The 13,925-nt window shown below is 36.6% G+C and overlaps 1 protein-coding gene across 5 annotated transcripts in view; it reads left to right on the forward strand.

Annotated features, from left to right (window-relative positions):
* MYO16 (myosin XVI) overlaps positions 1–13,925 on the forward strand; it is a 357,892-nt gene that overhangs the window by 308,875 nt on the left and 35,092 nt on the right. For 4 of the 5 annotated variants that reach the window (XM_036381446.2, XM_036381432.2, XM_036381439.1 and 1 more), the window contains exons 30-32: positions 2,616–2,862; positions 4,718–5,025; positions 6,869–8,068. In XM_036381446.2, the coding sequence (XP_036237339.1) occupies positions 2,616–2,862; positions 4,718–5,025; positions 6,869–8,068 (1,755 nt within the window). Of the gene's footprint in view, positions 1–2,615; positions 2,863–4,717; positions 5,031–6,868; positions 8,069–13,925 lie in introns of those variants that run through there. The other variant, XM_036381447.2, reaches the window with a different exon arrangement.

Consider the following 13,925-nt stretch of genomic DNA (forward strand, 5'->3'; position numbering starts at 1 on the left):
TTTAGATTATAAAATTGCTCTGTTTAAACAAAACCAAAATCTTTCAAATGTTCTCATAGAGAAAAAAGTGTGGAGAAATGTGTATCACTTAATGAAAAACCTGAACTACTCAGTTCATGAAAATGTGTGCAAAAAAGGGATGTCTATCTGCCAACCCTTCCTAATAAAGCTTTGTTGAAGGTTTCTTCTTCATTTTGGTGAAAGTGCATAATTCAGAGTAGCTGTACAGTCTCTAAATGTTACAATTAGCTCTACTGGATCTCATTTTATTGGACCATTCTTGCAGACTACTCTAAGCTACTCATTCATCCCTGCTAACAATCCTGTCAGAGACCTGATCTCTTAATTTCTTTATTTTAACCAACCTTGGTAGTGTTGACAATCTTTTTTTTTGTTAGATTTTTTTCTCAAGTTAAAAGCACACACAGACCCTTGTAAAAATGTTATTTTAAAATTCAGATTTTTTTCCAAAGTCACCCAGGATTTGATGCTTATTTTTGCTCTGCAGAAGTAGGTTTAAAGAAAATACTTTAGGAAAAAGCATTTTTTTATTTTCTTTTAAGCTCTTTCAAAATTTTTATATTTGTGAGCAGTGAACTCTGATAATATTCTATGCATGTATTCATTCTTTTTGCAACAGTAACCCTTAGATTCAGACTCAGTAACATCTTTATTATGAATACTCTCATAAAATTGTCAACAATAACTGTACTATTAATTTCCTTTTCAAGTAAATTTGGTATGTGCAATAATGTTTCAGAGTTTAAAGAAGTCAGATTTTATGGAATGTAATTAAAGGCATTGATTGGTTGTGATTATAAAAGTATAAACCTTCAAAGCTGTCTATCAGAAATTATTATCAGAAATTATTTCAAGTTATCTGAATTTGAAGCTTTTCAAGCCCAGTGAATTTTGGAGAAAAGCAGTATTACATTATTATTATTAATTTTAGCCTTTCTTACATCTTGTCAGCTGGGCACTGGGCATCTCTATAAAAGAAATCTTTTTTTTAGTGTCTAAACAAGGCACTAGAAGATGATAGAATGTACTTTACATTACCCTATGCTTTAGCTGTTTATTTTATTCAATAACATTTTAAAATCATAAAGACTAATTGTATTTTTCTCTGTTGACATTTTCCCTTCAGATTATTTCAGCTTGACTCTTCATCATTTAATGTTGTTTTGCAGTAATCCTAAATCTGAAATTTAACTTTGTTATTGTAAATACCTAAGGCATTTTAACTTTTTTATCCTGCAATCAACATTCTCAGTAACTTCCTCCAAATTCAAACAATTTTAGTCTTACCCAGGCTATTGTCTCCTAACTTCACTGATGAAAAACTTTCAATTGACCAGAAAAAGAGTAACCTTAAGAAGCAGTGATGAAGTTTGACTTGGTTTTGATACATACAAATTGATGAAAACTAAGAGTATTTAAGGAAACAGACAAATTATTCTAAAACAGGTTCTTCCCTGTGAGATACACAGTGTGATTCTACATCTGGAAGGAAACATGATCTTATGGAACTTAGGGAAAAAAAAAAAACACCCACACAAACACCGTACTTTCAGTCAGCATATTTCTCCCTTCTAAGCCAAAACATAGGTTCAAAGAATAATGACACCACCTGTTGCAGGCACTGGGATTAAAATGGTGCCCAATTTATTATGGCCACAGTGGCCCCTGTGCCTTGTGTTTCTGATCAACTGTACTTCAGAAAATCCAGAATACTGGGTGGTATTTGGGTAGGTTTTTTTGTAAGGAAGGTACTTATATAGTAAAGAGATAGAAAAAGCTATTATAGGAGATGCACTAAAATCTTTTCCCAGCATAAAGCTGACAAGAGTGTGAAGAAAAAGTCTAATAGATAAATGAAGCTGATGCAATGTAGATGAAAACTTTTAACTGAAAAATGCAGATACGATATGACAGATCCATTTGAGAAATTTGCATTAAATTAATCTAATTGTTTTAGCTGAAAGGAAATGAGCAGTGAAAGGTCTTTAAGTCAAACAAAAAAAAACCCTTGCATTGGGTATGATTTTGTTGTGGTATTAGGTACATTGAAACACTTACAGCATTTTTTAAAGCAAAACAACAGCAATCATTTAATTCCTACTGCATTCACTGCAATTCATTTATCCAGGCTTTTATTTTGAAACAATCTTTTGACCTTTGCAGTGTAAACGTATGCTTTCACAATCTGTAGTACACATGTATACATACATCTTACATCATGCATATGCAAGATGTATACATTTTATTACATCTGTGTTGTAATGTAATAAAAAATAGCATTCTGAGAAATAAACATTTTGAGTACTGATAGCTCATATTTATTAATTTACTGTCACTACATTGTTTTAAGCACTGGCAGTAGAAAACAGAAAGAGTTCCACTATGAGTTTTACTCCACTAAGAATAGTCTTAGTTTTACTCCACTAAGAGTTTTACTATGTTATTTATATGCCATCAGATTTCTTTTCTAATATCTATAAGATATTGACTGAACTTGGCTTGCTCATGTTTAAACAGAACTCACAGTGATATTAAGTTAGTTTCCCAATTAGTTGTCTTTCACTGGTCTATGTTTTCTCCTTCCACTATGGTAGTTATAAGAGGATTTCTAGCTCGCCAGCGCTTGCTACAGAAGATGAGCATCAAACAGCAAGAGGTCACCTCAATCAAAAGCTTCTTGCAGAATGCTGAGGATATGGGATTGAAAACATACGATGACTTGGTGATTCAAAATGCCTCTGACATTGCTCGGGAAAATGACCGGCTCCGCAACGAGATGAACGCTGCTCACCACAGGGAAAAGGGAGAGGCTAGAAACAGGCCAGAAGAAGGCCAGAAAAGGTAGGATGAGAAACACCTGCTGTGAAGGATTAATGAGTCTCTTCAGTTTCTGTAAATTCCTTCCCTGCTTAGAAAACAATAGAAATGACAGAAGGATTGCGAGAGGATTCTCAAGTATATGCTCATCCCAAATCAATATTAGATCATATTTTTTTCCTGTATATCAGATAATTAAGTCTAGAAAGTTAAGAGACCACCATATCCTATTCAAGGGGCACTGAGCTTAGAGGAACTTATTCAAGTCTCTGAGACACTTATTTTTTACAGAAATATTCTAATTCTATGATAAATAGATTATAGTTTAACTTCACCAGACCAAACAAGCAAAAGAAAAATTCCTCTGACTTAAAATACCAACACTGAGAAGTTCCCAAGGTAATGAAAAACAGTTAGGAAAGTGTTAAAATACAGTAAAGTCCACATTAATAAATACTGATTTCTCACTGAAACAAGCAGATTGATTGTGAGGAGGATGGTTTTATTTAAAAATGGGCAAATGATAATTTTTTAACTCATGTCAGAATTTTCAGGAGTACCTACTTTACAAGCCCAGTAAATGCTGGAGAGCCATTCTCTAGGAACTGAGGCTCTGATTTCTCTCTTAGACAGCTGAGATAGTCAGCTCTTCTCAGAGTTAGCATTTGCAGTTAATCAGTATGTGTCGATAGAAAGAATGTGTCTATAACTTGCTGGACATATAAATGTTTATTTTTCCATAGGAACTTAATTTTCATCCAGAACAGCTCCCTTTGCTATCATTGCTTCTGTCAATGACTTTAATAAAAGTGAAAATGGCAGTGCATCTGCTTAATTAGCTTCAAATATCCCAGTGATTACATATTAGAGGAAATGCCTTTGTAGGAAAGACTGTAATTAAACATTACAGTGAAAACAAATTATCCACTGAGCACCATGCTTTCATCTTTTGCTATTTCATTTGCTTCATGGGCAGCTGGCTATATCCTGTGCATGAATTTCAGCTCTCCTGGTGATTTGCCATGCAGAAATACAATTTAAAAAGACAAATGCTTGAGGATTTTTTTGAAAAATGTCAGTATAGACATCTTCTATTACATTACTACCCTAAGTTAAAAGGGTCTCAATGTTTTGATTCTTGGAGGAATAAAATGTTAGAAGAATTTTTGTTAAAAATCAATTATTGTCAGAAGAAGCCGGAAGGTTATTTCTCAATATGTATTCAAATAGCAAAAAAAAAAAAAAAAAGGAAAGGGAAAAATTGAAAAACTGGATTGTAATTGAAACAACTAAACATAACATCATAATAATAAAAATTATTATTAAAAGTAATAACTAATAATTATGTTTAAACTGGAAGACATAGGGATATCTGGGTGGAATTGCTCAAGCAGCCAATGTAGCTGGTTAAAAAGGCCATCTAATATTTTAAAGATTTGCATTATCTAAATAGAATTTATAGTTGTCTTTTTAGAAAATAATGATAAAGGCTCAGCATTTGCTGCCTCAGTAACTTTCTATTAAAATGGATTTCCCAGAAATTATCATTCAGATTAAAAACCCCTGCTTTTGATTGTGTGTAGCAATCAAAGTGTGAACAATTCATTCAGTGAATGTCTGGTCAACAATATGAGACTGCTTAAGCAAGGCTGCATTTGTGTGAAAAAGGGCCGGTGTCCTGATTTATCATGAAACAGGAAATGGAAGAAAGCTAGCAGCTTGATCTGGATTTGTTTGTCAGAAGATTACTACCCACATCCCCTCGACGCAGCAGGGGAGTTGTGAGATTGTTTACCAAAAAGCTGTTGTTACATTTGCATGAACAGGTTCATTGTTATTGCTTGAATAATGCATCTGGGCCTCTTTTCTGTGTTTTCAGAGCTGAAGACAAGGGTGGGAAGGTCTCTGAGGACAGCTTTGCCGGCTGTCGAACCTCTAAGCACTTTCACTCCAGCTCCGTGCCTGTCCCCATGGCAGTGGATGGCTTGGTGCATTCTGCGGCTGGGTCATCCATCAGATCCCCCTCCCTGCACTCTGTTTTCAGCATGGACGACAGCAATAGCCTGCCATCACCAAGGAAACAGCCTCCTCCCAAGCCAAAGAGGGACCCCAACACACGACTGAGTGCCTCCTACGAGGCTGTTAGTGCTTGCTTGTCGGCAGCTTCTAAGGAAACCGCTAATGAAGGTTAGACATAAAGGCAGAGACAGTCGCAAACGTTACTCTGAGTTATTGATTTATTCTCCTCACTTTGATCCTTTTAAACACAGTCAAATGCCTTTGAGAGGTGCTGCTTCCTTGAAATATTTCAATGACAGTAAATAAAATCAGCCAATTTGTCATTTGTTCCCAAATCAGCAAATAATACTCATGGGTTCTAATTGCCCAGTTTGACAACAATCAAAACATATTTGGAGAAATCTCTCTAGAAACTAGAAATGTGTCAACATGAGCTATTCTACCCCACTGACCATTTTATTTCATCTTTTAAATTGTTAGAATATCTTGCATCTATAAAACAGAATGCTAGAATCTTGAATTTCACAGACTTAAACATTAAACTTTCTCCTACATTGTCTCTGTGCTCACATTAATAATTTATGGATTCAGTGTTTGTTTGTTTGTTTGGGGTTTGGTTGTTTTTTTTCTTGGCCATGATTTGGTTATAGTGATTTTTGTTTAGAAGGAAAGTGCTGCAAGTGTCCCAAAGTATCTCAGTGCATTATGATGACCATAGCATGGTTTTGAGTTCACTTGTTCTATTCTCCTTTATCTTTGAAATGGATGGGTAGAAGATGAAGGAAAGGAACACATTCTGCTTTCCTTGATAAGCCTGACTTGTCATGTTTTCTCTAAATGATCCTCAAGTTTTATCAAGGAAGATCCTTCAGGTTGGATTTAAAGTTCTCTATAACACTCTAGTTCTGCATGCAATGGATAGAAGTCTTTGCAGCTCTCTTTCTCAAAATGATTACTGTCCTCATGCCCAGTTCATTAGGTGAAAGTCCATTTTCTTTAACCTCTTCCTTTAAGCTCTACATAAGGAGACAGGAACTATGCCCAACATACATTTAAACTAATATGGTTTAAGAAGGTCTGTAGTAATTTAATCTTTCTGTGTCCAAATCGGCAAGAGATTTAACCAAGAAGTTCTAGCAGAGGTGTTTTGAAAGAGCAAAAATTTATACATGTATGTGTGGTCTTAACAATCATGCTTACATATACTCACAAGACAATTCTGGAGCTCTTATATGTATGAAAAAATAGGGCAAGTTTCTCTGCCATATACTGATTTTCTAATAATTATGTCAGTTTTGTGTTTTTGTCCAAAACCAGCTCTGATTTATACCATCTAATTTTGATCTAAAAAGACCACTCATCTAGGTATCTAGTCTCTTCACTCCATACATGCCTGGAGGCTATAAAGAGACATCTAGTTTAGTTAAATGTATACTCACTTGGGGATTTGCCCTTAGGCTATGGGATTCCCTAAAGTTATAAATTATTTCCACACCTACAGTACCAAAGAAGAGAGGAACATAATATCATCCCATAATTAGAGATTTAGAGATATTACATAAAAGAGGGGTATTTCAGTTACTGGCAGTCACATATGTGTCAAAGTAGCACTGTGCTGACTCCTAGTTGAAAGCATGCCCCTCTCCCTTGGAGCAATAGGAGAAACAAGCACATATTTCCATGTATTACAGATCTTGCAGTGCACAAGTATATTTTGGATTCAAATGGATTCAAAATACACTTCCTCAGGTCTGAGTTCTCATCTTTTAGTGGGAGTAGAGTTTACCAAAGGAGATTATATGCCCAGGTAGCAAAGGTCTGTGGTTGGGTAGCTGAAAATTCTGCATTTTATTCCTAGAAGTATTTATGCTTTTGCTTGGAGTCCTGTATTTGTGACTGATGCTCATTGTAGAACTAAGTGGGCAACATTTGAGGGCTTGAAGTACTAGACCAGTGTAAGAAAAAACTGACTTTAACTTGTTAATAACACAGACCTTTTTCACTTTCCTAGTACTGACCCGTCCAAGACCACACAGTGATGACTACAGTACCATGAAAAAAATACCTCCCAGAAAACCAAAGCGAAGTCCAAATACAAAACTTAGTGGTTCTTATGAAGAAATACCTGGCCAAAAGCCTGGGGATGTAAAAAAAGCAAGCACAGTAGTTAAACCAGGTGTCTATGATACTGTGACAGTACAGAGAGCAGCTTCTACTGATGGACCACAACACGGTGTGTTGAATCTCTTTATGTCACAAGAAGAGGAGGAAAATGAGCCTGTCTATATTGAAATGGTAGGGAATGCAGTGAAAAGCAGTTCTGCTGAAGTGGAGAGTCCAGAACAAGGAGAGTCTGTATATGAAGAAATGAAGTATTTTCTACCAGAAGAAGGAAGCAATGGTAATGGAATAATTCCAGTAGTGACTGGATCTCCTCCTCTGTTGTTTGAAAGCAAAAAAAATATTAACATTGAAGATGGAACATTAGATGGAAACAGTCAAGCAGCTTTGATCTATAAAGACTCGTGTGACATTCCAGCCCCTTTCCCTAACTTGCTCCCCCACAGACCACCACTTCTTGTATTCCCTCCAACCCCTGTCACATGTTCACCTGCTTCTGATGAATCACCTTTAACACCGCTGGAAGTCAAAAAGCTTCCTGTTTTGGAAACCAACCTAAAATACCCTGTGCAGTCAGAAGGTTCAAGTCCGTTATCACCCCAGTACTCCAAAGGCCAGAAAGGGGAGAATGAAAGACCAGTATCTCCAGGCTTGATTGTGTTCAGTATTTCCACCAAAGTGACTCCTCCTTCCACACCACTTCCTCCACTGCCACCACCCCCTCCTCCTGTACCACCTGCTTCCTACCGGGCTTCCACACATTTTGCATCTCCTCCAGAGACTTGTGCTAGTTTTCTGATTAATGCAGGGAAAACAGGTACAAATTCAGATCTGCCAAAAGTACCTCAGAGAACCAATCCTGCTCAGCTTGGATGCTCGTCTTCTCCATTTTCCAAACTGCCTTACTCCCCAAAGGTGGCAAGAGCAGAGCACAGGAAATTGAACTCAAATTCATCGTCTTCATTTTCATACAGCCCTACAAACTCAAGGTCATTGACCAGTCCCCTTGATGAGTTAACTAGCTTGTTCAACTCAGGAAGGAGTGTGCTACGAAAATCTGCAGCAGGACGCAAGATCAGGGAGCCAGAAGGTAAGATAGTTCTCTGTGCTTCTGTATTGTGTAGTTTTTCTGCATCAAAACTTTCTTACCTTGGACACTGATAAAGTGGGCAAAAATGCAGAATGAAAACCTTGATTAGTTTTGGGTTTTTTTAAAGGTCATAAAAAACTCATATATAATATAAATGACATGTAAAACTTCAGGTTTTGTCTGAGATAAGATTTGTCTGAGATAAAAGTCTTCAGGTTTTGTCTGAGATATCAACTTTCTTCTACCAAAATGTTTGTTTGACACAAGTTTAAATGTTCTTTTAACATTCCAGCTGTCTCAGTAAAATAAACACAGATGTTACATTGTGTGAAAAATGAGTTTATGTTATCAAACTATAAAAATGCTTTGAATTAAATATATAGCTGGTAGATGTGCTTTACTTTGAAGACTGTCTTTTAAAATGTGATCATTTCATTTCCAGAAAATTCTGTATTTGGGGATACAGTCTTTATTATTCCCCTAAATAATGCTTGGATGGAGAGTCATGCAATGAACAATATTTAAAAAATTAAACTAAATCCTGGTTCTTCATCTCAATAACAACACTGACTCAAATATTTTGGAGTACTTTACTCCATTACTTTTCTGATTTAAAAAAAAGTTTCCTATTGAAAATATTCAGTACACTTTATATGGAAATTTCTTCCCATAGTAATATCTCCTAAACACAAAATTTTGTGAATTTAAAATTTGGAGTGAGAAAATCTCTATACTGTTTTCTCTGCTTCTTCACTTCTATGTGTCCAAACAGCTTGTCTTAATCAAGAACTGCAAGCAGCATATTCAAAATAAGCAAAACATGATCATAGAATTCCTTAGGTTTGAAAAGAACATTAAGATCATTGAGTCCAGCTGCAAAACTAACACTTTCCATTATTTCAACTAATCCTAGTTTTCCAACTGCACAGTTTCTAGCTCCTCCTTTTTGTTGTTCATGCTACATGCCTTGATGTGGGTGAACTTCCATTGGCCTATTGATATGCCACCTCTTTGGGAAGAATCCCAAGTCATACTTTTGAAATACAAAACAATCCTGTAGAGAACAGGATGGATTCTCTTATTATTTATTGTCCATTTTCTCAAGTACCTACTGCTCCACTGATTTTAGTATCATATTCTAATTTACACAGCTGCACTATAAGAGAAGTAGGTGTTTATTCTTGCTCTGTATATGTGTGTCTGTCTGCCACCCTATGTCTCTATTCCTAACAACTTCGGCAGCCTTCAGCCAAAATTGCTTTCAACCAAATACAACAAGGACATAAATGTCTCAAAATTAACTGAGTTAATTCTACAAGCTTTGTGAAAGTTAGTGTCTAGGTTGAGACAAGAGACATTCAGGTATGAGACAAACTATGGTGGACAGAATCCTTCAGTCCTCCAGACCCTTGAAAAGCTTTAGCTGGACTATGCTTGTTCTTGTATGCCAAATTCAATTCTGTATGTTGAATGAGCTATGAACTGAGATTTCATCAGTTCTCAACCTCAAGAGAATAGTTTTTTCTTATGCTAAGTGTTCAAATTGATGAAATTGGTAAAGGAGTTATTGCAGTAGTTTTCTTGCTTTGACAAAATTACTCAATAGCCTTCACTGTCTATAAATATATGTAGAATGTTTTCTGTGGGTTTTTTGATAGTTTTGTGGTTGATTTTGGTTGCTTGCTTGCTTGCTTGGTTTTTTAAGTTAAGAGTGTTGTTTTATCATATAGTTTATACATTTTTATCTGCTGGGAAGTAACTATTAAAGTTAGTTCTTTGGATGTATCTTCTCAAGTGTCTTTCAATGTACCTGGTGAGAAAGTGTTGTAAACCACTCCAACTAGGTCAAAAAAAAAAATTACCTTTACCTTAAAATAAAAGTTTCTTTGGAATGGAAGATTTTTGCAAATGCAATGATCAACTAAACGTGACCAAGATAGAGTTCAGCTTGGGTCTCATGTGGGTTGAAGCTAGTGCATTAACAGAGGGTACCATAAAAAAACTCTAAATTTACCTTTCACATGGAAAATGTACTTCTAAATATTTCATCAAGGGAGCAGTAAGTATGAAAGATCAAAGTTCAAGAAAGATATACGATAAAAAACCTGAATCAATATTTTATGAGCTAGGAAGCTACTGTATACTAAGTGCAGTTACATATGAATAGTTCAGTGATAAGTAGATGGATTGAAAGCAGCTAAGAAATACAAGTGAACATATGTGTGTGTTTTTACAATTTGCCTTTTTTCATGTACTTCAAGTGTTCATCTATTTTCTAGGGTAACACCTGGCAAAAATTTATTTAACCTTTCGTGCAAAGTAATAAGATGGCAGTCATCAGAGATGACTCCCTACAAGTTGTGTAAAACTAGAAGTTGTCACGTGCTACTTCTGATATTTTTACCACCTCTTGCCTAATGTATATTAAGTTCCTAGAAGACTCCTCTCTTTCTTTTTGTCATTCTTAGTACTTTATTTATCAACAATGATATGGTGGAAAAAAAAAACAATTCAATAGAATTTCATGACAGTTGAAGACATGGCCTAGAACAGCGCTCTATAATGTGCAGTTTCTTTTATTTTCAGAAGTTATAATCCATCGACAATCTTAACTAAAACTGGAAAGTAAAATTGTGCGCCATTTTGAAGTCAGGGAGAGTTACCTATGGGAATCAGGGAGTTTCTGTATGGGATCATCAGCCTTGGAGATGAAAGCCTCCCTGCCAATATAAAAGCAATACACACAGGCCCCCCAGCATGCCTCCCTCTCACCTGGAGGAGCAATTCCAAGGCCTGAGAACACTTAGTCCTTTTGGCTCCTGACCTCTTTGTGAGAAAAGCTCATCCAAAATTACAGTAGAACACATTTGTGGTTTTCTGATGTGCTGAAGAGTTATTGTGAACTGAACTGAGAGCATTGTCTTTCACAAGGGCAACAAAAAAAAAAAAAAGAAAAACAAATGGGAACAACTTTCTTTTCTTGGTGGTTGAGCCTGTCCTTTTTTTAAATACAACACTAGCCCCTGCTGGTCCAAACAATGATCCAGATCATATAGTATGCAATTTCATGAAAAATACTTCACATTTAACAAGAGAAGTTTTTTGTTCTGCAAAGCTGTAACAGGTGAGAAGCTAGGTAAGGTGATTTCTCAAAGGTTGGGAAGCATTGTCACTGAAACTGCAGTTGTATTGTTACACAGGCATTTGTTTTTACCCCATATAAAATGAGACTTGAGAGCAGATAAGTGATAATACACAGACACACAAGTCTTTTTCTCTGTGATTTCTGGAAGTGAAAATTTTAGTCTGCAAGACAGACTGAAACTGAATGGTCATGTGCAGAACCCCTACTCAAATAGACAGGACCTGCGATTTGAAACTGAATTCAATCCTTTAATCACAAAACAGCACTCCTTAGCAGGAAATCCAAATATTTTTGACTATTCAACATATAAGACATTCCTTATATAAGGAAGAGACAATTACATGTTTAAGCATTTCATATTAAATATTCATGAGCAAGGACAGAATTTTCTGTTCATCAGTGTCGAGGAATGATACTCAGATTTTGCTAGGTCGTGATGTTATTTCTCTTAATTGGTATAGTTGATATTAAATTATTCCATGCAAAGGGGAATCATTTCACCTTCAGAACAAAAGGTAGAATAAATCCTAACCAATCACCCATGCTTAGATTGGCAGAGTGAGTATTCATGTGGATTTTGAAGGGGAAGTATGCTCCTTCCAAGGAGGTGTGATTTTACCTTACCTTCACCTTAATTCACTAAAGGTGAATTTCTTACCTTTAGTCCATTGAGATGAAGGCACAATGTTTCCTCTTTTTCCCACTTGTTGAGAAAAAATTGACATAGATACTTAACTTCTGCATCTGAGAAAAAGAAAATACACAAGTTTGCAACCCCACATCTAGGTGCCTAAGAAGAAAAATTATGAAGACATTTCCTTTATAGATGTCACCAATGTATAGGCATCAAGTTTTGTGAAATATTGTTAGTGTTTCAGTACAAGTAAGTATGTATATTCAAGTCTACCCATTCTTCAGTGACCTATTCCTTTCCAAATGGTTTGGTGAAAACAGCAAAGGTGTGAAAACTTTAGATTGTTAACAATTTATTGTTATCAATACAGTTATCATTTGTCCAGTATCCTTGATATCCGTTCATTCTGTGACCCCTTTCTTCACTTTCTTCCTAAGTGACATATTTTCAATATGATTTGTGAAGCAGGTAGTTTCACATATCAGTGTCTCATCCCACATTCTCCAGTTTAAGCATTGAAAGTCACAGGAAGATAGTTACAACTGACAAATAATACAGATACTCAGATGTACCTTGGGACTAAAGCTTGCCAAATACCCCCTATTGAGACTGACTCACACTTGGAGAACAACAAAATGTAATGTGTATGTATGAAAAGTACTGTCCTGTCAAAGGCACCTATTCCTTTGATATCTAGTAAATAATTTTCCCTTATCATCAGGTAGAGCAGGCTATGGCATAGCTAACATCTCAACTGTGGATTGCAAATTAAATCCCTACTTGTGCTTCTGTGATGAAATCCAAAGTCTTTTCTCTCTAAGCAATTCAGCTTTTTGTCTTAAGCAACTTAATAAAGATAGTAATCATATCTCCATCTCCTTCCTATTTGTACAACAAAACAGATATACTTTCTTTGTGGCAAAAGCAAAAAACTTACAAAGCATGAGTAATACAAAAAGCTGTGCTTTCAACTTTTTGTCTTTTACCTGTAAATGCTGGGGGAATGAGTGTATAAGGCATCAAACTTCTACATCTTTAAAGTAAAATTCTCAATTCATTAAAACTTAGTCAATTAAGCTTCAGCACACTTCTCAGAACGAGATTAATATATTTTACATAATTGCCTTAATTAATAGGGAGTGAGGGTGACTTTCTGTGACTAATTTTCAGATCAGATCTCTAAACAGGAGAGTCATCAACCTCTGATAGAATATGTGGAGTTGGAAGGGACCTATCAGGATCAAGTCTGATTCCAGGCCCTGTGCAGGACACTCCAAGAATCACACCACGTGCCTGAGACTGTTGTCCAAACACTCAAAGTGAAAACAGGCTTGATGCTGTGATCACTTCCCTGGGGAGCCTGTTCCAGTGCCCAACCACCCCCTGGGTGAGAAAGCTTTTCCTGATACACAATCCCCTCCCTTTCCCAGCTGGCCATGCTGTCCCTGATGCCCCCAGGACAGGGTTGGCCCCCCTGGCTGCCAGGGCACTGCTGGCTCATGTTCAACTTGCCATGGACCAGGACCCCCAGGTCCCTTTCCGTGGCACTGCTTTGCAGCTTCTTGTTCCCCAGTCTGTCTGCACATCCCAGGGTTGCTCCATCCCAGGTGCAGAATACAGCACCTGTTAAACTTCTTAGAATTGTTGATTGTCCATCTCTCTGCAGGGCCTCTGCCCTCAAGGGAGTCAACAACTCTTGCCAGTTTAGTATCATTGGCAAATTTACACTTTCACTACAGACTACTTGCAACTCTCAATCTGAATCTCTTGCTGTAGGCGCAGAAAAGTGGGAGGAAGCACTGCCAGTAAGAGTTCAATGCAGCTCATTACAAAAACGCCCTTTCTTGGCTAGCCACAGATGCCCTATACAGAAAATTACACAGGAGGAGGCAGAACTGCTGGCAATACATTTGCCATCCAGCCTATGCTAGGTGATTTTTCTGAGGCAATAATTGTGCTTTCTATTATTGCAGCAGAAAAAGGTTAGAAGAGTCTAGAGCAAGTACACTCCATTCCTATTTTCAGAATATCTATATAGCCTGTACACCCTGAGAGATACCACCTTAATCTACAGTCTT

This window comes from Molothrus ater, chromosome 2 (assembly GCF_012460135.2).
Source record: "Molothrus ater isolate BHLD 08-10-18 breed brown headed cowbird chromosome 2, BPBGC_Mater_1.1, whole genome shotgun sequence".
NCBI lineage: Eukaryota > Metazoa > Chordata > Aves > Passeriformes > Icteridae > Molothrus > Molothrus ater.